The sequence below is a fragment of the Chiloscyllium plagiosum genome, chromosome 39, assembly GCF_004010195.1.
Source record: "Chiloscyllium plagiosum isolate BGI_BamShark_2017 chromosome 39, ASM401019v2, whole genome shotgun sequence".
Taxonomy (NCBI): domain Eukaryota; kingdom Metazoa; phylum Chordata; class Chondrichthyes; order Orectolobiformes; family Hemiscylliidae; genus Chiloscyllium; species Chiloscyllium plagiosum.
The window spans coordinates 9,317,447-9,343,609 of NC_057748.1; the positions used below are offsets into that span (position 1 = coordinate 9,317,447).

The window sequence follows — 26,163 nt, forward strand, 5'->3', positions numbered from 1 at the left end:
ATGACACCATGTTGTTGAGGACCATGTTTCTTTCTCTTTCTTGGGAATCTTTGCATCTCCTGTCTTGTGGTGCAGTGGTTAATGTTCCTGCCTCTGAACCAGGGCTTCAGTTTTGGGTCCCACTCAAGACTTGATGGCCAAGGAAGGTGTGTTCATTACACGGCCAAAGAGCTTGAGTATCAACTTATAAATCCACCTGACTCACACCGATGGCAGGTGGTAAGAACGGGAGACTTCCTATGTCAGCCATATGTCAGAATGTTGGAGCCTCTACCTTAATTATCTATAGCCCCAGACTACAGCAGGTACGGAGAACCCAGATTCCCTAAATGAACATCAACATACCATCTCTCCTGGAGAAACAATGCAGATAAGTGAATATGACCACTTACTTGCTTTCACTGGGGAAATCAGATGACGGTCTGGTGTTAAATTAGATGATTGGCAGACTCCTGGGTGGTGGTGGCTGACATGAGTCAAACCTAGCCATTTTCAGGGGCATCCGTGAAGGAGGTTCCACTGTTTTGAGATGAGACCAAAATCCAACTTTCCTCTCTCTCTCTCTCTAGTCCTGTCACATTCTTATGTAAGTGAGTACATTTCACAAACTATTTCCTGTTCTTTTCTTTTCCCTCTTTCTCACTTTCATTCATTCTTTCTATAATCATTCTCTCAAAGGCTTTTCAAGCTTGAGTTTGGTTACCTTGCATTTCCTAGCTCACCCCGTCTGGTCTCTTACACTTTTTAACCTTGCTATCATGTTGTATTAGTAGCCTCATCTTGCACTTTCCTTTCTCATTGTAAAACAAAATCAGCTGTCTGATAGATTCTCCGCAAACCACAAATTCTGGATTTGATTTTGGGAGATGGAGTTGCAGTGGGAGTTGGGGGGTTTGTGGTAATGGTAGTGGTGGGAACAGAAAGTCGAACCATTGGGACTGTCAGTTTCAGGTCACGGCTGCTGTTGGTTTTCCATGTAAATCTCCAGCCGTCCTACTTCACCTAACTCTACCCTTCCATTCCTTTAATCTTCGTGAATGTATTTAGCTTTCCACAACTGCGTGCAATTTACCTCAACCACTCTGTGCAACAGTTCATTTTGGATCTGTAAGAGTTGATCTCTAGCCAAAGGTGAGATCCTTCTTACTGGTAACCCAACAAGCTCCAAAACATCTCTGCTCCTCCAAACCTGATGATTCCACTGTAAACGCAAGAGCCTTGTTAAAAGATAATGAGCAGAGAGATCTGGGAGTGCAGGTCCATTGTACCCTGAAGGTTGCTGCACAAGTGGATAGAGTGGTTAAGAAGGCATATGGTATGCTTGCCTTCATTGGATGGGGTATTGAGTATAAGAGCTGGCAGGTCATGTTAAAATTGTACAAGATTTTGGTTCAGCCACATTTAGAATACTGTGTACAGTTCTGGTCGTCACATTACCAAATGAATGTGAACACTTTGGAGAGGGTGCAGAGAAGGTTTACAAGGATGTTGCCTGGTATGGAAGGTGCTAGCCATGAAGAGAGGTTGAGTAGGTTAGGATTGTTTTCATCAGAAACAAGGAGATTGAGGGGGGACCAGATTGAGGTCTGCAAAACCATGAAGGGTATAGACAAGGTAGATAGAGATAAGCTTTTTCCCAGGGTGAGGGATTCAATAACGAGAGGTCACACGTACAAGGTGAGAGGTGAAGGGTTTAAGGGGGATACATGTGCAAAATACTTTACACAGAGAGTGGTAAGTGCCTGGAATGCATAACAAACAGAGGTAGTAGAGGCAGGCTCAGTAGATTCATTTAAGGTGCATCTGGACAGATGCAGGAGTAGGTGGGGAGCAGAGGGATATACAGATGCTTAGGAATTGGGTGATAGGTTTAGACAGTGGATATGGATTGGCTCAGACTTGGAGGGCCGAAGGGCTTGTTCCTGGGCTGTAAATTTTCTTTGTTCTTTGTTCCACCTTTGATGGCCACATCCTCAGCTGACAAAGTTTTAAGCTTTGCAGTTCCTTCCCTTAACCTTTTTGCCTCTTTGTTTCTTCAATGCTCCTCAACACCAACCACTTTGAACAAGAATTTGGCCATGTCCTTAATATCTCATATCTCCTTATGTGGCTTGGTGTCAAGTTTTGTCTCACAACATTCCTGTGTAGTGACTTGGGACATTTTACTGTGTCAGATCATTACACAGAGGTGTGAAGTGATTCTTTTTGCTCGGAAGAACGCCAGAGGGACAATATAAAATAAAGTTACTATTCTAAAAGGGGTGCAGGAGCAGAGGTACCTTGATTTAAATGTTCATAAGTCAATGACAGGAGCAGTTAATAAAGCACAATGGTTAGGCCAAATGTGTTTAGAACGCTGGTTTGGCCTCAGCTGGAATATTGTGTCCAATTCTGGGCACTGCACTTTAGAAAAGATGTGAAGATGTTAGACAGGATGCAGCAAACATTCATGGGAAAGGTTTCAGGCTGAGGAACTTCAGTTATGTGGATGGGTTGGGCAAGTTAAGACAATTCTCCTTGGTGGAGTCAAGGTTAAGAAGAGATTTATTTGATGGAACTGTTCAAAATCATGAAGACTTAGGGGGAAAACATCCTCATGGGTGGTCTGGTCAAGAGCCAGAGCACACAGATTTAAGATAATTGGCAAAAGCTGCACCAAGAGAAAACCTTTTCATGCAATGACTGTTAGGATCTGAAACGTGCTGCCTGAGAATGTGATGGAGGCAGGTTCAATTGAGGTACTCGGGAGCGAGTTGGATTATTATCTGTAAAGGAAAATGCTCCTGGGAATAGAGTGAGGGGAATTGTTTGACTGGAGATCCCACACAGCCACAACATGCCTCCTTCCACAGTGTAGCACTTCTGTAAAGACAAGCTGTCGTTGGCTGTTTCCAGAAGGTAATGTTTGCTATGTTCTGCCTTTTTCAGCAACCTGTCCAACCAGTTCCGGGTCAAACTTCCTCGTACTCTTGCATGATTCCAGCCAGCCCAGCTGTCAGCGTGCGGAGCTATGACACATACACTCCTCAACACATGCAGCCTCACATGAGTTCGCAGCCGCTGGCTTCAACAGGGGCTTCCTCTACAGGTGAGACCCATAGCTCACATGCAGAGAACATTTGGAATTGACTCACATTTTGACTCAGCTGTCAAAAGCTGTGCCAGCATTCAGTTCTGTGCTGCTGGCCCTTCCACCCAAGATGCTGTTTGTATTATGTGTTAACTGAGATGGCAAGTGTCTGTGAGCTCTTCCAGTTTGCAAGTTATAAAATGTAAAAGCTCTATTCAAGAAAAGAGGGAAAAAGAACACAGGAGTAACAGGCCAGTAAGTCTGGCATCAGTCATTGGGAAATACTGAAATCTGTGGTCAAGAAAATCTTATCAATGCACTTAGAAAAGCAGAGAATAATTCGAACTAGTCAACATTGTCTCATGAAAGGGGCTTCATACTTGCTTAGAGGCTGAGCGAAATTGGATATATATTCTCTGGAGTTTAAAAGGATGAAAGGAAAACTCGTAAAGACGTTCAGGAATCTCAAAGGGCTTGACATAGAGGGCTCTGAAATGTACCCAAAATAAAAACTGAAAGAATTGTAAATCAGAAACAAAATCAGAAATTGCTGGAAATCCTCTGCAGATCTGTCGAGTGACCCTTCACTCGACCTGAAACGTTAACTCGGATTTCTCTCCTCAGAGGCTGCCAGATCTGCTGAGCTTTTCCAGCAATTTCTGCTTCTGTCTGAGCTGTATCCTGTGGCTGTGGAATCTAGATCAAAAGGGCACAGTTTCAAGATAAAGGACTGTGTTTTAGGATCATGATGAGAAATTTCTTCACTCCAGCGGTTTTGGAAGTTTGGGAATTTGGGTTCAATTCCACCCTCGGGTGACTGTGTGGAGTTTGCACATTCTCCCCGTGTCCCCCTGGGCTTCCTCCAGGTGCTCAGGTTTCCTCCCACAGTCTAAAAATGTGCAGGTTAGGTGGATTGGTCATGCTAAATTGCCTGCAGTGTCCAAGGACGTGAAGGTTAGGTGAATTAGTGATGGGAAATGTAGAGTCAATGAGGTGGGTCTGAGCACGATGCTGTGCAGAGGGTTGGTGTGGACTTGATGGGCCAAATGGCCTGTTTCCACACTGTAGGGATTCTATGAAAAAAGACTTGGCAAAATTGCTACAATGCATCTTGTAAATGGTGCATACTGCAGTCAGTGTAACTATTTGGGGCAGCATGGTGGCTCAGTGGTTAGCACTACTGCCTCACAGTGCCAGGGACCTGGGTTCAATTCCTGCCCTTGTGTGACTGTCTATGTAGAGTTTGCACATTGATGTGCAGGCCAGGCGAATTGCCCATAGTGTTAGGTGTATTAGTCAGGGGTAAACATAGGGTAGGGGAATAGGTCTGGGTGGGTTACTCGTCTGAGAACTTGTTGGGCTGAAGGGCCTGTTTCCATACTGTAGGGAATCTAATCAATGCTTACAAACCCTTGACCCCCACAGCGAAAAGTCTATTTTGCAGCAAAGAAATTCAAATTACTCAGCAAACACTGTCTGTTTCAACAATACACCACAGCAAATGGTCTGTAGTTCTATTTAAGCAATACGTCACTGCAAACAATCTAGAATGTCTATTTAAACAGCTTAAAGAGTGTCTTATTTAAACAACATAGCACTGTGACTGTCTAAACAGCATGCTACAGCAGTTTAGAGTCTATTTAAACAACATACCACTGCAAGCACTAAATAGAAGCTATTTAAACAGTGTATTACATCAAAACGCCTTCAAAGTCTGTTTGAAAATTCCCTATAAACTACAGCAAGCAGGCCCTGTGACTGAAACTACAGCAAAATTTCCTGCTAAAAGCACGATACATTTTCCAGCAATACTGTGTGCGGTAAGTAGAGGATAAGCATTTAACACAAGACAATCTTATCTTCTGGTAAATGCAGCAGAGAGGATGATATTCAGGACCCAGTGTCGTAAAGGTGTACAAGTCTTAGAGGAAGAATATTGAGCCCATTTAAGGGGACCAGCAGGATTCACCATAAATAGGAGGAAATTACTGCAGATCTGGAATCTGATCTGAAAACAAAAAATGCTTCATCAGAGTTATCTAGACTCTAAATGTTTGCTTGCTTTCCCTCCATGGATTGGTGTGGACTTGATGGGCCAAATGGCCTGTTTCCACACTGTAGGGATTCTATGAAAAAAGACTTGGCAAAATTGCTACAATGCATCTTGTAAATGGTGCATACTGCAGTCAGTATAACTATTTGGGGCAGCATGGTGGCTCAGTGGTTAGCACTCCTGCCTCATAGCGCCAGGGACCTGGGTTCAATTCCTGCCCTTGTGTGACTGTGTGGAGTTTGCATGTTCTCCCCGAGTCTGTGTCTCCCACAATCCAAAGGTGTGCAGGCCAGGTGAATTGCCCATAGTGTTAGGTGCATTAGTCAGGGGCAAACATAGGGTAGGGGAATGGGTCTGGGTGGGTTACTCTTCTGAGGGAAGATGCTGCCTGACCCGCTGTGATCTCCAGGATTCACGATAACCTAGGCAGAAGACTGGCTCAAAAACTGTGATTGATTTCACTGGATCGGAGAATGTTTAAGCAGGGGAAGCTAACAGAAATTTTCAAAATCAAACATTTGAGATGAGAGATAGTAAAAGATGCTATTCGTGGGTCAATGGAATGGGACTTTCTTCAGGGCTATCTCTCAAAACCAAAGGGTCAAGTTAGAATGTAATACCCTCACACACGTCAATGTCTATTTTTTTCCACAGGACTTATTTCCCCTGGAGTGTCGGTTCCAGTTCAGGTTCCTGGAGGTGATCAGGACATGGCCCAGTACTGGCCTAGGCTGCAGTAAAGAGGGGAACAGGGACAAGGAACAGGAAAAAGAGTCCATCACATTTGACATGAAGCCAGATTCTGCTTATGATGTCTCAGAGGTGCCAGTGTAACATAAATCCACCCTGTTGAATTAAGTAGGGCTCAGTGGGTATATAAGTGATGACTGACAGCCTGTAAAATTGTGCTAACAATTCTGATATTTTTGCTTTTTTTTAATAGAAGGGGTATTTGATTACAGCCTGTTGCTATGCATATGGACAATCTTGAATCTTCAATGTAAAGCTGTCAGAGTTGTAGTTATGTAAATATAGAGGATTCCCATATTATGCCAAGCTGAAAAATATACTGGGAAAAATAGATATCGTTGAAGGAAGGACTATGGTTGAGTTTGTTGCTTTCATTAGCATTGGTGAAAATTCATTGAAGTCCTTAATAACTAATGCCCCCACATCATAAGACAGAGGGAATTGAAGGGTTTGTATGATTAGGCCAATGTCATTAGTCATTCATAAACTTGATGTTTCAGCACGGTATTGCTAATCATATTAATTCATCACAGAATGGTAACAGCACAGAAAGAAGCCATTCAGTCTATCGTCTCTGTGTGCTGGCTCTCCAAAAGACCGATGAACTGAGCGCCAGTCTCCCGCCTCCTCCCTGTAGGCCTGCACATTCTTCTTTGTCAGATAACAATCCAATTCCCTCTTGAATATCTCGATTGAATCTGTCTCCACCACACTATCAGACAGCCCATTCCAGATCCTAACCACTTGCTATGTGAAGCCCTCACATCACCATCACTTCTTCCACCAATTATCTTAAATCTGCATCACCAACTCCACCCCCCACCCCCCCCCACATCCCAGCCTACCACCGCTGGGAACAGTTTCTCTCAACGTACTGTGTCCAGACAGGATTTTGAAGATCTCAATCAAATCTCTTCTCAAATTCTCCAAGGAAAATTGCTCTAATCCTTCTACATAATGGGTGGTCCTCGTGCCTGGATCCATTCTCATTAATCTTTCCTGCACCCTCTCCAATGCCTTCATGTCTTTCTGAAAATGTGGTGGCCAGAACTGGACTTGAGGCTGAATCAGTCTCTCACACAGGTTTAACATAGCCTCCATGTGCTTGTAGTCCACAGCACACTGAAGAAAGCCCAGGATATTATACATTTTATTAACTACTCTCTCAGCTGACCATTTTCAATGATATAAGCACACATACGCCCAAAGTAAGTAACTGTATCAATATTGATGGGCAGGCTGATATTTTGGAATATTCCCCTCTGCAAACCTCATTAAATGTAGAAATTTGTCGACGTTGAATTCCATAAACTTTACTAGAGCTTTGGTAAAACCAGAACCAAAGCATTTTTCAAGAACAACTTGATTTTATAAGAAAGGTTTTACAAATTTTGACTGGCTCACAAGTCAAAGATATCAGTCAGTATTTGAACCTTTGATCGAGGTACTTTCTCCTGATGTATACTGAATTTATGGTCTTCATGTGGAAACTTTGTAATGGAATGGAATCATGCAGCCATTAAGCCCATGTACTGCACCAGGTCTTTAAAGGTCATTGAGGTTGTGGATGGATAGACCAGTTCTTGATCTGCAGAACTTTGGTCACATGGGACAGGATGCCCCATGAATCACTGAAACCTGAAGGGCAGGACTTGCTTCTATTTCTGCCTCTTTTCTGGCACTGTTCTGCTGTAACTCAAAGCATAGTGTCGCTCAATGGACAAGATGCTAGTTTGAATGGTCGATAGCAAAGTGATGCAGATCTTTGGAAGAGTTATTCAGTCAGTTACACTCCCTCTGCTTTACGCCTGCAATTCTTTTCCCCTTATGCAGTTCCTTTTCGAATGTTACAATTGATTCTGCTTTCATCACCCTTTCAGGCAGTGCACTCAGATCAGAGCAGCATATCATGTCTGTATCCCTCCCTCTGGTTCTTTTGTTAATCACTTTCAATGGGGATCCTCTGCTTACCCACCATCCTGCTCGAAGAAACAGCTTCTCCCTGTACATTCTTACCAAAGCTATTTATAATCTTCAAAGTTAAAAATCACACAACATCAGGGTTATAGTCCAACAGGTTTAGTTGGAAGCACCAGCTTTTGGAGTGCTGTTTCTTCATCAGGTGGTTGTGGAGAATATTCTCCACAACCACCTGATGAAGGAGTAGTACTCCGAAAGCTAGTGCTTCCAAATAAACCTGTTGGACTATAACCTGGTGTTGTGTGATTTTTAACTTCGTACACCCCAGTCCAACATCAGTGTCTCCAAATCATGAATATAATCTTCAACACCCTAAACTTCCCTGCTTTATAGATAATAATCCCAGCTTCTCTCATGCCTCCACATCACTGAAGTACCATTACAGTGAATCTCCATTGCACCCCAAGGCCTTGATTTCTTGCTAAACTATAGTGCCCAGCATTATATCCGAAAATGTGTTGCTGGAAAAGCGCAACAGGTCAGGCAGCATCCAAGGAGCAGGAGAATCGACGTTTCGGGCATGAGCCCTTCTGAAGAAGGGCTCATGCCCGAAACGTCGATTCTCCTGTTCCTTGGATGCTCTCTGATCTGCTGCGCTTTTCCAGCAACACATTTTCGGCTCTGATCTCCAGCATCTGCAGTCCTCACTTTCTCCTGCCTAGCATTATATACCATGGTCTAGCTGAAGTTTAATTGGTGGACTGGTAATAGTTAAACATAAGAGCAACATTATACATGTCAAGGACACATCTGGAGCTAGTTCTAGTTTTGTTTCTTCAAATTTGAAATAAATCACCATATGCAGTACCTTATTGCAGAAACCATAAGTCAAAGTGCACTGAATCATCTTCACTTCATAACCTGACACTATGGAGCTCCATGCCTGCCCCAGGTCTCCCTCAACCTACCCATTTAAGACATTTGGCATGCAGCAAAGAGTGTAAAATGTGATGCTGTGGTGACAGCACAGTGTATCTATAATCTTTTGTCCACGGTAGGGGAGACATCAGGTGGCTTGATCACCTTTGGAACCTAGTGAGTGTCCAATTAATGGTCACTAATGCACTGTCTCCTACTACTACTGAGAGGTGTCCAAGGCAGGTGGCCTTTTTGCTGGCATGGGGTGGGAGGGGAAAGATCCTACCTATTCCTAACAGACACCCAGGTCCCCACCCACTCCCCAGACAAACCTGACCACTCTCAACCCCTATCTGTAGTCTACCAGCCTGGCCATGGAAACTGCCTGGACAAAGTTCAGGCTGTCAGTTTGGGATTTATTTAGTCACTGATGTCTCAGTTTGCTTCTGACTGAAGTTCACTCTTGGGACCTTGACCCTCACTTGCAGGATTGAGCAAACAGCTTCAAGGTTTGTACAAAACCTTGATTAAAGAGCTAACCCCACTCAAAAGCACAAAACTGAACACCTTGACAGAGACCAGCCAGTGATTTTCAGAGACTAATCCAATCCCAGCACTCACCGGATGGTTTCAAATTGCCTAAAGTTTGGTCGAATGGTTTTCAATGTTGAATATCCGGTATGTAAAAAGTTTTGAATTCTGAATTGTTGGGCATTTGCCAATCATTGAAATAAAATTTCACAATGGAATTACATGTGAAATTATGATTAGGTTGCTGCATTCATTGATTTATTGGTTAAAGGACAATTACAAACAAGCCAGACATATTATCTCTGGACATACCAGTCTTCCAGCTCATCCTCCAGTTGCAAACTCAGCATTTCAATGTTTCTTTAACTGGTTATATTTTGTGGTATAATTGAAAGGTTTGGGATAATCTAAACTTTGTGGGACCTGAGGTAAGTTATAATCTGGCAAACATCCTCAGACTAGACATTTTTTATGTAGTCAATCAAAAGATGTGGACATTGTTGGCTAAGTTAGTATTTATTGGACATTTCCAATTTCCCTTGAGAGAATGGTGGTGAGCCACTTCCTTGAACCTCCGCAGTTCACATACTGCAGGGACACTTGCAGTGTTGTCAGACATGAGGGAAGTTCAGGACTTTGATCTAAAGACAGTGTAAGAATGGTGATGTATTTCCAAATCAGGATGGTGTATGGCTTAGAATATAACAGCATAAGAGCCAGGCGTAGGAGTAGGCAATTCAGCCCCTCGAGCCTGCTGTCCCATTTGCAGTCATGGCTGATGTCATGTCAGCCTCAACTTTTCTTTCCTGCCTGTTCTCCATAACTCTTTAACCTGTTACTAATTAAAAATCTGTCTATTTCCTCCTTAAAGTCACTCACTAGCCTGGCATCCATCACGTTCTGGGACAGGGAATTCCACACATTTATGACCCTTTGAGAGAAGCAATTTCTCCTCATCTCCGTTTAAAAATCTGCTACCCCTTTATTCTAAAATTTCTCATTCTATATGAGGAAACATCCTCTCTTAATCTACATTGGCAATCCCGTTTAACACATTATATACCCCAAATAGATTTTGTTCTTCTAAACTCTAAAGAGTATAGGCCTAAACTGCTCGATCTCTCTTCATAAAGCAAACCCCTCATCTCTGGCTTGGAGTGGAAACACACAGCGGGTGGTGCTCCTACACATCTGCTGCCCTTGTCCTTCCAAGTGTAAGAGGTGGTGTGTTTATCAGGCACTGTCTGAACAGCCTTGGAGAGGTACTGCATTCCATCTTGTCGATGGTATACACTGCTGCCACTGTGCATTGGTGGTGAAAGGAGTGAATATTGAAGGTGCTGAGTGGAATACAGTCAAGTAGGCACTTTGTCCTGGAACGCATTGAGTTTCTTGAGGTTTGTTGGAGTTATAGTCACTCAGGTAAGCTGTTCTCTCCCTGTTGCCCATAGCGTTATCAAAAATAACATGAATTTGAGTCAAAGAATCACTGAAATATACAGCACAGAAACAGACCTTTGGTCTAACTCATCCGTGCTGACCAGATATCCTAAATTCATCCAGTCCCATTTGACGACATTTGGCCCATATCCCTCTAAACCCTTCCTATGCCCATCCAGATGCCTTTTAAATGTTGTAATTGCACCAGCCTCCACCTCTTCCTCTGGCAGTTAATTTCATACATACGCCACCCTCTGCGTGAAAAAGTTGCTCCTTAGATCCTGTTTGTTTCTTTCCCCTCTCACCTTAAATGTATGCCCTCTAGTTTTGGACTCCCCTACTTTGGTTATTCACCCAATCCATGCCCCTCATGATTTTATAAACCTCTGTAAAGTCATTCCTCAGACTCCGACACTCCAGGGAATAACCCCAAATTAAACTGCTTCACAGCGCCAGAGACCCGGGTTCAATTCCTGCCTAAGGTGACTGTCTGTGTGGAGTTTGCACATTCTCCCTGTGTCTGCGTGGGTTTCCTCCGGGTGCTCCGGTTTCCTCCCACAGTCCAAAAATGTGCAGGTTAGGTGAATTGGCCATGCTAAATTGCCCGTAGTGTTAGGTGAAGGGGTAAATGTAGGGGAATGGGTCTGGGTGGGTTGCGCTTCGGTGGGTCGGTGTGGACTTGTTGGGCCGAAGGGCCTGCTTCCACACTGTAAGTAATCTAATCTAATCTAAACAAGACATTTGAAGAATAATAACAGGTAGTCTTGCTACACCTCTGCAGGTACTGGTGAGACAACATCTGGAGAACTGTGTGCAGTTTTGGCCTCCTTGATTAAGGATGGGGGTGACATACATGCATTGAATGCAGTTCAGAACAGGTTCGCTCTACCTAATTCCTGGGATGAAGTAGATTTGAGAGGGTGAACGGCCCACTCCTGTTTTTATTTGTATTGGAGAAAGGTTGAGCCTATATTCATTGCGATTTCGAAGAATGAGAGACAACAATTGAGAGATTAAAATGCTATAAGATTCTGAGGGTAGGTACTGAGAGGAGGTGACACTTGTAGGTTAAAGAAATATGGGACAAGAAGCAGAATAAAGGGACACCCAGTTATGAAAAAAGATGAAAAGGGATTTATTCACCCAAAGGGTCATCAAATTTTGGAATTCTTCATTCCTGAGAGTTGTGGAGGCTGGAGCATTTGACATATCCAAGGTTCAGATACAGTTTTTTTAATCAAGAGTTATGGGGGACTGATGGGAATATGGAGTGAAAGTCATAGTTTGATCAGCCATGATCTTATTGAATGGCAGAGTAGGTTTGGGGGGTTGAATGTCCTACTGCTGTTTTTATTTCTTATGATCTTATGATAATTGAATGCACTGAGATAAAGATCTCTCAGAAGAGTAAGAGTCACCTGGTTAATTTGCCACTGACTTAGGCTGATTGACTGGACTAAGTTAGAGGTTACATAATGGTGCAGTTGTCTCATAGAATCCCGACAGTGTGGAAACAGGCCATTTGGCCCACCAAGTCCGCACCAACCCTCTGAAGAGTATCCCACCCAGACCCATCCCCCTGTATTTCTCAAGGCTAATGCACTTACCCTACACATCGTTGGTCACTATGGGGAAATTTAGCACCTAACCTTCACATCCTGTGGACTGTGGGAGGAAGCCAGACCACCTAGAGGAAACCTATTCAGACACGGGGAGAATGTGCAAACTCCACACTTGAGGCTGGAATCGAACCCAGGTTCCTGTAACTGTGAGGCAGCAGTGCTAACCACTGAGCCACTGTACCACCCTCATGATATGAGGACCAAAACAATGTACAACATTCTAACTGCAGTTGAATCAGTTACCCAAGTAGATTATAGCTTCACTAACTAAGAGATGCATAATCCTACAAATGAATCCAACCGTTTTATTACCATCTCATGAAACCCCTATAGTGTGGAAGCAGGTAATTCATCCCACACTGACCCTCTGAAGGGCATCTCAACCTCTCTGTTGCTGGTTGACTCTTGGTTGGAAGCTGTCTTCACATGGGACAAACCGTCATGTGACTGATTGGGCTAAGTTTCAACCCAAGATCCTTTGGGCTCAGACAGCAGGACATCCCAGTGGGATTGTGGGATCTGGAGAGTAGGATTACATCCTTTCCTCTTCTGCCTCAGCATTAAAATAAAAGCAAAACACTGCAGATGCTGGAGTTCTGAAATAAAAACAGAACACGGCAGCCTCTGCGGAGAGAGAGAAGCACAGACTTAACCTTTTTAGGCTGAAATGACTCTTTAGAAATGAAGAAAGGTGTGAATGTGATGGATTTGGTGGTGCTGAAGATGGGCAGGGTCCGGTAGAATAATAGAGATGGTTAGAGTTAGGAAGCAGGGCAGGGGAGATTAAACACCAAAGATATCTTGGAACAATAAGCAAAAGGAGTGGTAATGGTTGCTGTAAAGAAGCAAAGCATTGGTCTAAGGTACGTGGTAACAGCAAAGTAAATGTCAGCTCTGTCTGAAAGCAAAAATGTGGGAGAAGATAGACTAGCACATGTGGAGAAAGAAATTTCAAAGACGGCAGTGTTCAGTCTCTGAATTTGTTGAATTCACTGTTGAGCCAAGAGGCTGTCAAGTGCCTGATTGGAAGATGAAGTGCTGTTCCTCCACCTTGGATTGTCTTCACTGGAGCCTTGCATCAGGCCTAAGACAGAAATGTAAGCATTGGAGCAAGATTTCAAACTGAAATAGGAAGCAATCAGAGTCATGCTTGAGGATACAGTGGAGGTGTTCTGCAAAGTGTTCACTCAGTCTGTGTTTAGATCCCCTCCAATTTGTGACATGAGCAGTGATGACAGTCAACTAAATTGGAAGAAGTACACATACACTGCGGTTATATTGGGAGTTGGTTAGCTCAGTTGGTTGAATGGCTGGTTTGTATTGTACACTAATGCTACAGGTTCAATTCCCGAACTGGCTGAGGCTACCACGACAGTCCCACCTTCTCGACCTCACCTGAGGTGTGGTGACCTTCAGGCTAAACCACCATCAGTTGTCTCTCTCTTTCTAATGAGAGAGCAGCCCTATGATCTCTTTTACATCTCGAAAGAGTGTTTGGGGCCACGGACATTGAGGAGGGGAGAGGTAACAGAGGTGGCTATTACACCTTCTATGATTACATGAGAAGGTGCCATGGGAAGGGGACGAGATATTGGAGTTGACCTGGGAGTGGACCAGGGTGTCGTAAAGGGGGCTATCCCATTAGAATGTTGACAGGGAAGGGACTGATGAGTCTGGTTCTAGCATTGTGCTGAAGGTGATGGCAGATGGTGGAGGATAAACCTTTGAATATAGAGGCTGGTGGGGTGGAAAGTGAGGACAAGAGGGTTCTGGGAGGGAGGGAAAGGGGTAAGAACTGCTAGGTAGGAAATAGATCGAGGACCCTGTCAATCACAGTAGAGTCTGTTCTCAGTTGAGGAAAAGGGAATCATGTGGTAAATGAGAAAGTGAGGATTGCAGGAGCTGGAGATCAGAGTCGAGAGTGTGATGCTGGAAAAGCACAGCCAGTCAGGCAGCATCTGAGGAGCAGGAAACTCAATGTTTTGGGCATAAGCCCTTCATCAGGAATGAGAGTTGTGGGCCGGGGGGCTGAGAATTGTAAATACCACTGTGTTTGCAGAATTGTCAGAGCAGATGCAATAGAGATGGAGAAATTGGAAGAATGTAGTTCAATAGACATGTTATCATTGCAGTGAAGAATTGGTAGGAAGCTGCTCCCAGTCATTCATGTCATTGATGCCACACTTCGAAGCGAGGTTCAAAGTGTTTTTGTAATGATCCCTTTGTAGCAGGGTCGAGGGAATATCCACTGAATTCGGTCAGTGGCTGCTTTGGAAAGTATTGTTTACCAGACACGACAGACCAGGTTGCAAAGTGAGGCTTGATGAAACCTCTAGACCAGAACCCCCCGGGAGTGCACTGGGCCGGGGAGCTGTAACATTTACAATCAGATCCCAAAGACAGTGAAATTCATTCAGTTTTCCTCTGCAAGTAACAGAATGCTGGATGGAGGGGATGTGAGAAAGTTGATGATTTAATTGTCAGTTTATTAGGTGTGTTATCATTCTGTTACATCACAGTACCCTTAGAAAGGAATCCATACATCATATAGAGGCACAGAGTTATACAATGTGGAATCAGACCCTTCGGTCCAACCTGTCCACGCCAATCAGATATCCTAAATCGATCTAGTCCTGTTTGCCAGCAATCAGCCCATATCCCACTAAACTATTCCTAATCATGTATCTATTCAGATGCCTTTTAAATGTTGTAATTGTACCAGCCTCCACTATTTCCTGTGGCAGCTTGTTCAATACATGTACCATCCTCTGTATGAAAAAGATGCCCCTCCGAGTCCCTTTAAAACTTTCCCCTCTCACCGTAAATCTATGCCCTCGAGTTTTGACTCCCCTTATCCCAGGAAAAAGACCTTGACCATTCACCCTATCAATGCCCCTCATGATTCTATAAAACCTCTATAAGGCCACCCCTCAAACTCAGATGCTCCAGGGAAAAAAAATGCCAGCCTATTCAGCCTCACCCTACGGTTCAACCTCTCCAGCAACATCCTTGTAATCTTTCCTGAATCCTTTCAAGTTTAACATCATTCCTACAAAAGAAAGTTTTAATTCTATAATAGTATATTCACTTAACAGGAATTACCCACTCAGCCATTTAGGCTCAAATACAGTTAATGTACATAGGAAGTCATTTTTGTTTATTGAAATTGGTTCACTAGCTGAAAATGATCACTTATCAGACACCCACAGAAAGGAGGAAAGTAAATAATATTGTGCAATGATGCTGGCTTGGCAACTAAAAATTTGTAAGCAGTAGACTTTGCTCAGGGGCTTGACTATTATACCAACACAGTTTCTGAACTCTCTTTGAGAGCGTCAGATGCCAACATGAATGAAGTAGACAGTAGATGGGATCTAGGAGGAGCTGGTAATACAGTCATTGGGCACCTGTCTATAGTGTGTGAGAATGGTTCAACACAACATCGGGGGTGAATTTGAGTCCCAGTTTTGGTTGATTGTCACATTCAAGTTGCTCTCCATGGAATGGAACTTTCCAGATCTAAGTTTGGAGATTTCTTTTACTGAGGATGGCAAGTTCCAGTTTTCAGCACCAACTATTGACCCAGACACAGAGTGTCCATAGTGCAGATGTGGAAAGGTCCAGACCAGATATGATTAAAAAAAGACCGGTATTCCTCCTGATAAAGGGTCAAGGTCCCAATAAAGAGTTAGGTTCATACAGTGTGACCGCAAAGGAGCTGTGATAATTCTGCTGAAGGATTGTCAAGTGTATGGGGCCAGCATTTTGAACAATATGGCCCACATAGTGAAACAATGGAAAGTTCCTGACAGATTCTTTTTCTTCTAGTTGTGATGCATGAAAACATATTTACAGCAAATACACATCAATGTGTTGTCTCTTCTGAATCAATAAATTGACCGATTTTGTGTTTGATACCAATATATGTCTGTGAATAAATAATATGTGGAAATTAGACAGTGGCAGCATTTTACTTCACAAAGTAATAAAAACATTGTTAAGTAAATGACCTGAATTAGTTCTTTCACCCCTTTTATAAAGACCTCACAAAGTCTTTGGTACATTTATTTTAATTTATTCAAATGCAGTTGATTTGATCTTCTTGTCTCTCCTCTAGAAGCTGGTATTTGTGTTCGGTAGATCCTTATTACTTCCCTTAATCATTCCCTTATTGCTGGCAGCTCAGCTGTTGTTCTTGTTACCTAAAGGCAATGATTGTCAGTAGGCCATTCTGCCCCTTGGGTTTTTTCTATTCTGTTGTTAGATCATGGTTGATCTCTAACTCAAACCTATTTTCCAGCATTGATTAATATCAGTCATGGTCTATTTGGATAGCAACACAAACGTGAAGGGCCGAATGGTCAACTCTTGTTCCAATTACCCATGTTCCTAAATGCCTTGGTATATTTGTTTGACAATGACCCAATTATTCCATTATCTATAGACTGCTTCTAATGTAAAGAGCTTGGCATGAAATCTCCCTATCAAGGGGGAATCTGTCCTATTGATGGGGAGATTTCAGGGCAAGATCTTAAATTTGGAAGCAGGCTATAGATAATGGAATAATTGGATCATTATTCCTTTATTCAATTCCTTCAAAACTTTCCAAATTCAAGGAAATGCAAACCAACTTTGTTCAAACTATTTTCATAATTCACCCCTTTCATATCCAGTATCATTCTTGCAAATGTGGTCTGAACCCATCCAAGGCTGTATGTTTTCTGAGATGTGGCATTAAAAACTGAATATGGTGCCCTTGATGGGGTTTGACCATGGTACTGTACAACTGAAGCAAAGGAACATGAGATAACAGGAGCAGGAGGAGACCATTCAGCCCGTTGAGACTGGCCCACTATTTAGTAAGATTGCTAGTATCATTTCAGCGGACAATTCAGAGTCAGCCACCTTGCTGTGAATCTCGAGTCACGTGCAGTGGGCCCGATCCAATTGGTGTGTCAACACCATTCCAAGCATTGATTTCTGGTCTTAAAGCTACTGTTGTGTACACAGCAAAAAACATAATGAGAGGGACGACGGTTACAGAGATGCCAGACTAGGTAAGGATGACAGATTTCCTTCCCTAAACAACATTCATGAACCGAATGGGTTTTTATGACTACTGCTGATATTGTCTGTCACTAAGACTAACTTTACATTCCACAATTATTAATGGAATACAAAATTCACCAGCTACTGTGGTGGCATTTGAATCCCACATCTCTCGAGCACTGGCTAAGTTTCTAATCCAGTGACATTACTGCTCCACCTCCATCTTCCTCCATTCTAATGCCACCACTCTAATCTTTAGGATTGTTTTTTGTACCAGTGGCACCAGCTTTCAGTGCATGGATTCCTAAATCACCACTGCTTCACTACCTCATGTCTCTTACCAGTTACAAGATATTCTGATCCATTTTTCTAGGATGCAAAGCGGACGTCTTCTTACATCTCCACACGGAGCCCCATCAGAATTTGACTCCTGACCCCCCTCCCCCATCCCACTCGGAGCTGGATGGTTGGTTAGTGGAGGAGGTGTGTCAAATAGGTGCCAGCAATGCCTGCCATAGCCATATCCTTCTTGTTCCCACCAGAACATCACTTACAGTGTGACAATTAGTGAGCCAGTTGGTCTGCCCAATGGGCTAAGTCAGGCCCATGAGTTGTCAAGTAATGTCTACTTCTTGGTCTTGTCCTGCTGCCACCATGACAGAAGAGACCCCCACCTGCAAAGGCTGATGACTTAGTGGACAAGCTTGGGGTTTGTCTCCCTGTCGAGTACCCTGTGCCTATCAGAGACGATATCGATCTCTTCAAGCCTACTCTGCCATTCAACAAGATCATGACTGGATCTTCTCCCTCAATACCATTTTCCTGTATTATGCTCTTTTCCCATGATGTCTTTAATATATACAGGAACATTTGTACGAACAGCAGGGGTGGAAGTAGGCTATTCAGCTCCTTGATCCTACTCCACTACTTGTTAAGATTATGGTTCAAAAAATTACACGATGCAGCACAGTGGCTCAGTGGCTAGCACTGCTGCCTCACAGCGCCAGGGACCTGGGTTCAAATCCAGCCTCGGGCGACTGTCTATGTGGAGTTTGCACATTCTCTCCGAGTCTGCATAGGTTTCCTCTGGGTGGTCTGGTTTCCTCCTACAATCCAAAGATGTGTAGGTTAGGTGAATTGGCCATGGTAAATTGCCCATAGTGTTAGGTGCTTAGTCACAGGAAATGGGTGGGTTACTCTTCAGAGGGTCGGTGTGGACTTGTTGGGCCAAATGGCCTGTTTCCACACTGTAGGGATCCTATGACACCTGGTTACAGTCCAATGAGTTTATTTGAAAACATTAGCTCTCGGAGCTCCTGATGAAGCAGCAGCACTCTGAAAGCGATTGTTTTCAAATAAACCCGTTGGACTGTAACCTGATGTGGTGTGATTTTTGACCTTGTCCAACCCAGTCCAACACTGGCACATGGCTGATCTGTTTGTGTTTTGAATTCCACTATTCCTGATAACCTCTAACTCCCTTGCCTCACAGGAATTTATCTATATCTGCCTTAAAAATATTTAATGATCTCATCTCCAATGCCCTTCAGGGGATGAGTGTCCCAATGTTGCACAAATCTCTGAGAGAATGGCTTTCTCTGCATCACTGCCCTGAAAGAGACAAATCTTGTTCATAACAGGAAACCACACATAGTCGGAAACATCCTTTCCACACCCACCTTGTTAAGACCATTCAGGATCTTATGTGCTTCAATCGTGTCATTGTTCATGTTTTTTAGATTAGATTAGATTACTTACAGTGTGGAAACAGGCCCTTCGGCCCAACAAGTCCACACCGACCCGCCGAAGCGCAACCCACCCAGACCCATTCCCCTACATTTACCCCTTCACCTAACACTACGGGCAATTTAGAATGGCCAATTCACCTAACCTGCACATTTTTAGATTAGATTAGATTACAGTGTGGAAATAGGCCCTTCGGCCCAACAAGTCCACACCGACCCGCCGAAGCGAAACCCACCCATACCCCTACATTTACCCCTTACCTAACACTACAGGCAATTTAGCATGGCCAATTCACCTGACCCTGCACATCTTTGGATGGTGGGAGGAAACCGGAGCACCCGGAGGAAACCCACGCAGACACAGGGAGAATGTGCAAACTCTACACAGAGAGTTGCCTGAGGTGGGAATTTAACCCGGGTCTCTCGCGCTGTGAGGCAACAGTGCTAACCACTGTGCCACCGTGCCACCCACAAATACTATTAGAAATACTAGTAGAAACAAACCCATCCAACTCCTCCTTGTAAGACAACCTGCGCATTCCAAGCATTAATCTAATCCTTGAACCATCTCCAACACGTTTATGTCCTTCCATAAGATACTCAATGACTCTGAGTCTCCAAAACTGCCTCATAGCCTCAGCCTTCTGAAGGACCAGACAACATCTATGAGCTTTCTACTCTTCACATGGAGGTCTTCATAGACCATACTCAGAATGCGATGCCAGCCAGGGTCAAACGACTTGCTAATTATAACCACCAACTTCCACATATGAAGGAATGACCCATGATGGTCATGACCCCAAGGACATGGGGACACCTGAACAACCTGGAGAATGCAAGGTGGAAGGATTTTGTGGACCAATGGACAGTACACCCCTCTGCCTTCCGGTGTTTGGCTGTGGAAAGCAATGTTTGAACCGCTTTCCCCAAAGAGTTAAAAGACTTGGGAGAGCAACACTGTGGATGGATCAGAGCGAAGTGCAGTATATTTTGTGTCATCGCTCGGGGGCCTGCCTTTCAGAGCCACAGAAAAGGTCGTTTGTTAAAAATAAAAGTAAGAGAGAAAGGGAAAAAAAAACCTCCCAGTTGTGTTGAGGAGGTGGGGGGGGAGGTAGTGGAGAGAGAATCAGCAGCGGTCGGAACCGAGGTTGAGGCGAAAAGAATTGAAACATGCACCACGGGCGGTGCAGAGGGAGCTGAGCTGTCACAAACTGTAAGACTCAAACACATCGGTTCGGAGCAGCCTGCCGTGAGGGTGGGGGAGGGGAGAGGAAGAGACTCAAGAAGTAGCAGCAGTTAGTTTACCTACACTATGTCAGGGCACACGTACGGACACAATGAGCCTCGCCTAAAGCTGCTTTGATCTTCCCTTGATTCGCTCGCAGATTGCAGTTACCCGTTCTTCAAACTGGAAAAATAAACTGGGCAAGGCCAAGGTGATAATGTAATAACTTGCATTTATGTGGCGTCCTTCATGCGTTGAGAACGTGCCCAAAGCGCTTCACAGCCACTGAAGCACTTCTGAAAGGCAGTCCTTGATGTAGGGTGTTATGGACCAGGTCAGGCCCCCTGAAAATGTTTCAAGAAGGTAGCCCAGATCCTAACTTTGCTTTAAGCTGGTGTGACGTGGATATTCCAGGAGAGATGCAGCTAGTCAAACCGCTTAGTTTCAAACAAAACAGAAGTTATTTACAAGGTTACCGAATGAAACACAAAACAAAAGGGAACAGAATTACAGAATAACTTAAGCTTTCCAAAAACCCAACAGATTTTACCAATTTAATGATGCTGTTCCAAATACTTCCAAATATCTGTTAGCTATAATCAAATTGGCCCTAAAACCCATCCAAGCCAGACTTTTTGGAATCGCTTCTGTTACGATGTCTCTGAAGAGAAAACCAAGGACAACGATAACCTTGTTAAAAGAGCAGCATCATCACAAGGAAATGTAGCAGCCAATTTGTGAACAGCATGATCCCACAAATGGTAATGACCAGATAACCTGTTTACTTAGTATTGATTGTCCTTGGTCACCAGGACAAGCCTGTGCTCTTCTTCAAAGTAATTTATGGAATCCTTCAAGATGAACTTTGATTAACAAAGGGTCTAGGCTTAATACTTAACCTTCACACCTCTCCACCTCACATTCCTCTTTTGAGATTAGATTAGATTCCCTACAGTGTGAAAACAGGCCCTTCGGCCCAACAGGTCCACACTGACCCTCCAAAGAGTAACCCACCGAATCCCATTTCCCCCTGGCTAACGCACCTAATAGTATGGGCAATTTAGCATGGCCAATTCATCTGGACTTGTGGGAGGAAACCAGAGCAAACCAACACAGACACAGGGAGAATGTCCAAATATCACACAGACAGACAGTCATCCAAGGCTGGAATCGAATCTGGGACCGTGGTGCTGTGAGGCAGCAGTGCTAACCACTGTGCCACCCTTGGACCTGAAAGTCTACTCTTTTCCCCAAATCTTTTGATAGCTCCCTTTTTTGTTCAGAATGAGCAAAGAAGTAGTAGATGGAATACCATGTGGGAAAGTGTGAGGTTTGGTAGGAAGAATAGAGGTGTACATTATTTTATAAATGGACAACGGCTTCAAAAATCTGAAGCACAAAGGGACTTCGGAATCCCACTTCAGGATTCTCTTCAGGCTAACAGGCAGGTTCAGTTGGCAGTTAGGAAGGCGAATGCAAGTGCATTTCAGGAGGGCTAGAACACAAGAGCATAGATATACTGATGAGACTGCATAAGGGTCTGGTCAGACCACATTTGGAATATTGTGAGCAGTTTCAGGCCCGGTCTCTAAGGAAGGCTGTGCTGGCTTTGAAGGGGGTGAGAGGAAGTTTACAAGATTGATCCCAGGGATGAAGAACTTGTCTTTTGAGGAGCAGTTGAGGACTCTGAGTCTGTACTCAATGGAGTTTAAAAGGGTGAAGGGGGATCTGATTGAAACTTACAGAATACTGAGAGGCCTGGATAGAGTGGACGTGGAGAAGATATTTCCAACAGTAGCAGAGACCAGGACCCGAGGGCGCAACCTCAGACTGAAGGGATGACCCTTTAGAACTGAGATGAGGAGGAACTTCTTCAACCAGAAGATAATGAATCTGTGGAACTCATTGCTGCAGACGGTTGTGGAGGCTAAGTCTGGAGTGTATTTAAGACAGAGACAGATCGGTTCTTAACTAGTAAAGGACCAGGGGTTATGGGGACAAGGCAGGGTAATGGGGTTGAGAAACATATCAGCCATGATCGAATGGTGGAACAGACTTGATGAGCTGAATGGACTGTCTTATGGTCTCACTTGGAATGGGAGGGAAGAGGAGATACAGTTCCAAAACATTTAATTTCAGAAAGGTCTGGTGGAGATGGGCTTGGAGCCAGGAAGACTGGTGAAATAGTGATGGCAGAAGATGTTGAGAGAAAGGCCTAGCTATCTCTGAGGAGGCTTCACTGTGGGGGGGGGGGGTGACCATGACTTCTGGAGACTCCGTTTTCCATCATGCACCACGCCCCCACCCTGATGTCCCTTACCAATGCTGAAGGGTATCACCCCTTTGATTTCTGGGGCCTACCTGTCACTGGGAAATCTCCTTCCTTCTGAGGGTGACTGAATGTGGAGATGCTGTCTCCTCCCAGAGGCCTTTGTGATCCTGGTTTCCTGCACCAAAATCCTTTCTCACTTTTGCACCAATTTCGTCTTTCATGAACAATGCCACTCCCACCGACTTTTCTATTATGCCGTTCTTTCCTAATGATTGAAAACCCTTGGACATACCCAGCCTTGGTCACCCCACATCCCTCTCTCTTCATTCTCAATCATATCGTACTCGTTTACAACTATTTGTGCTGTTAATATCTCTACCTTATTACAAACGCTCTATGCATTCAGATGCAGTGCCTTTAGACTTGTCTTTTTGACAAATTTACACAATTTTGATGTACTCCTGTTCTATTTGATGTTTGCCTTTGTTTCCTCTGCCTTCTACATTTTCCCCCATCTTTTCATCCTTTGTTTGCGTTTTTGGTTCTCTCACTCTTGTCTCTCTGCTCAGGTTCCCATTTCCCTGCCACTCTAGTTTAAACCCTTCCTCACTGTACTAGCAAACACCCCTGCTATATAGATCCTTGTCCTGCTGGGGTGCAACCTGTCCAGCTTCTACAGATCCCACCTTCCCCAGAGTCAGTTCCAATGATTCCAGAGTCTAAGTCCCTCCCTCCTGTACCATCCCTCAAGCTACACATTCAGTTAGTCTATTCTGCCATTCCTGATCTTGCTGGGATTGGGAGTGATCCTGAGATTACCACTGTTGAGGTCCTGCCTTTTAAATACTTTACTAGCTCCTTATATTCTGCCTCTTGTGAACCTTTTTTATTACCTAGGTCATTAATACAGACTTCAGCACCACTTCTGACTGTTCTGTCTCTCCCTTCACAATGTGCTGCAGTCACTCAGTGACATATTTGATCCTGTCACCAAAGAGGTCACCATCCTGGTGTCACATCAGTGATGAAAGAACTGTTGAACTTACCCCCTTCCAATGGAAACCTCTATTATAATTAATCTCTCACTCTACTCCTGTTTCCACACATCTGGCTCACATTGCAATACCCTGAGAAACCATCTCCCCAAGCAGTATCCAAAATGGAAAATCTGAGAGATGGCCCAAGGAGATCTTGCCTGATGTTTTAATCTGTCTGGTAGTAATCTATTGTCTTTTTGCCTGTGCACTCTTTACCTGCGGTATGACCACCTAATGCTATCCTCAAATATTCCAGCGTTGCAAAGATTTATCCAAAAAGAGTTTGTTATTTCACACAGAGTTGTGTTGTGAGCATTGACCTCTGGTGGTGTAGTGAGGAAATGATCTTGATGTCATTGAATTTAAAGAGAATCAGTGTCTAAAATCGACTTTGTACCATATCTCGAGCTCACTCAAATTCAGTCCGGAATGAGTTCCAACTCTGGTTGAACGCAAATCTAAACTTGCGTTCAGAAAAGTTAATCACCTTGCCAATAATTTGTTTATGGTGGAGTTGCTTGATGGATATATATTGGCCTGGATAACATTCTTCAAAATAGTGTCCTGGAATCTTTTACATCCCACGTTGAAACGTTTAGATGAAGAAGAGGAGACTTGTGTGGATTATAAACACTTGTGTAGACTGGCTGGGCCGAATGGCCTGATCGCGAACCGAAGCATCCACCTAAGGAGGTTGTCAGCACTGTGGTTTCACTCTAAGTCTGAAATAGGGTGAATCTAATGATGTAACACAGTCTGTGTCCATACATTGCAAAAACATCCAGGGTTGGGAAGATATGTAATAAGTAACACTCAGACCACGCATGTCACAAAAACGAATCTAACTATTTCTCCTTGGCATTCAATTGTTAAGTATCTCCCCCCACCATTAACATCCTAGTGGCTATTGTTGACCTGAAGCTGCAATAGACTTTATATTCACATAGTGACTTCAAGTGCAGATCAGAGGCTAGGAGCTGTATAGACAATAACTCACCTCCTGTCTCCCCAAAGCCTGTCCAACATCTACAGGTTACAAACCAGGAATATGATGGAATGCTTCCCACTTGCACGGATGAATGCTGCTCCAATAACACACTGGAAGCCAATACCATCCAGGAGACAGCAGCCCATTTGAGTGTTCCACCTTTACCAGTTGAAACATTGACACCTTGAATCACCATTGCACAGTCCCAGGAGAGCGAACAATCGAATAAATGCATACGGTAACTCATGAAGGCTCCTTAGACAGCACCTTCCAAACCCAGGACCTCTTCCATCTAGAAGAACAAACGCAGCCCAGAAACCTAACATCCTGACTTGGAGATATATTGCTGTTCATTCAGTGTCACTGGGTCAAAAGCTGGAACTTCCTGTCTTACAACAAAAAGGGTCTACTTCCAAACATGGACTGCCGTGATTCAACCAACACCTCCTCAAAGGGAAATTAGGCATGGACAGTGAATGCCCACATGCCATTAACAAGTAATGCAAAACAAAAAAATTTAAATCCAGTGAGCCATTTACACAAAGATGGAATTGAGGAAAGGCTCCTGTCTGGAAGGGGCAGGGAGCCCCCTCTCCACATTGAGGCCTCAGAGCTGAGGCTTTAATTTCATTTTAGACAAAGGTTGCAAGACAGTGTCTCAAGAAGGAAGCCAACAATGTTCGGTTGCTGCTGCTTATAGGATAGGGAACATCCCGTTGGCTTTTTCTTTATTCGTTTGTAGGATGTGGGTGTCGCTGGCTGGACCAGCATTTATTGTCCATCCTGGATTGCTCTGGAGATGGTGGTGGTGAGCTGCCTTCTTGAACCCGCTGCAGACCCTGTGCTGTAATTATACTGTGCAGGCTTGTCAGGAAATCTATGTAGCCCTAAAGTTGGGATCAGAACCCAAAATACTACACCCTGCCTGAGTTGTTAGTATTTGAATTTTACTTTAAGTATAAGAATGGTCAGTTTGGTAAGATCGTCAGTACATCAGTACATTCAGTGTAGACCAATGATCATTTTAGCCTAGCGGTTGCTATGGGTAATGTCTCCTGTGAGTGATGGTGACTTGAAATTCAAAGGCAGGAGATCATTATCTTCTCACAAGTTCACCTTTTTATTGAATTCAACCCAGGTACAGAATAGAAGCTCAGAGAGAAATGGACAGTAATAACTGTTTGCCACCTGGCTTTGCAACAAGATATGAGAGTGCAGCAAAATGTCTCTTTTTATCAGAACCATCACTTACAAGTTAAACTGAAAACCACATTCTCACAACAAGTGTGGTTAACACCTTGTGTGAAACTCACTACCCCATACACATTTATCCCCATCCCAACCCCCAACCCACACAGTCTCTATTCAGCCCCTCTCACAGTGATTCAGAATTCTGTGTGTGGGGAGAAATTTTGAGCTTTGGCTGACGTTCCAATTCTTAGTGGATTTGTTTATTTTGTATGGAAACATTTACACCAAGTTACAAATTCATTAATACCCCCATTTTACGATTCTACCCATTTTCTCCCTCAGTTTCCTCCCC

The 26,163-nt window shown here is 43.8% G+C and overlaps 1 protein-coding gene across 6 annotated transcripts in view; it reads left to right on the forward strand.

Annotated features, from left to right (window-relative positions):
• LOC122542208 (paired box protein Pax-6-like) overlaps positions 1–7,928 on the forward strand; it is a 77,440-nt gene extending 69,512 nt beyond the window's left edge. For all 6 annotated transcript variants that reach the window (XM_043679690.1, XM_043679693.1, XM_043679695.1 and 3 more), the window contains 2 exons: positions 2,929–3,088; positions 5,778–7,928. In XM_043679690.1, the coding sequence (XP_043535625.1) occupies positions 2,929–3,088; positions 5,778–5,863 (246 nt within the window). In that variant the 3' untranslated portion in view covers positions 5,864–7,928. The remainder of the gene's footprint in view (positions 1–2,928; positions 3,089–5,777) is intronic.
• Positions 7,929–26,163: the final 18,235 nt, after the last annotated feature.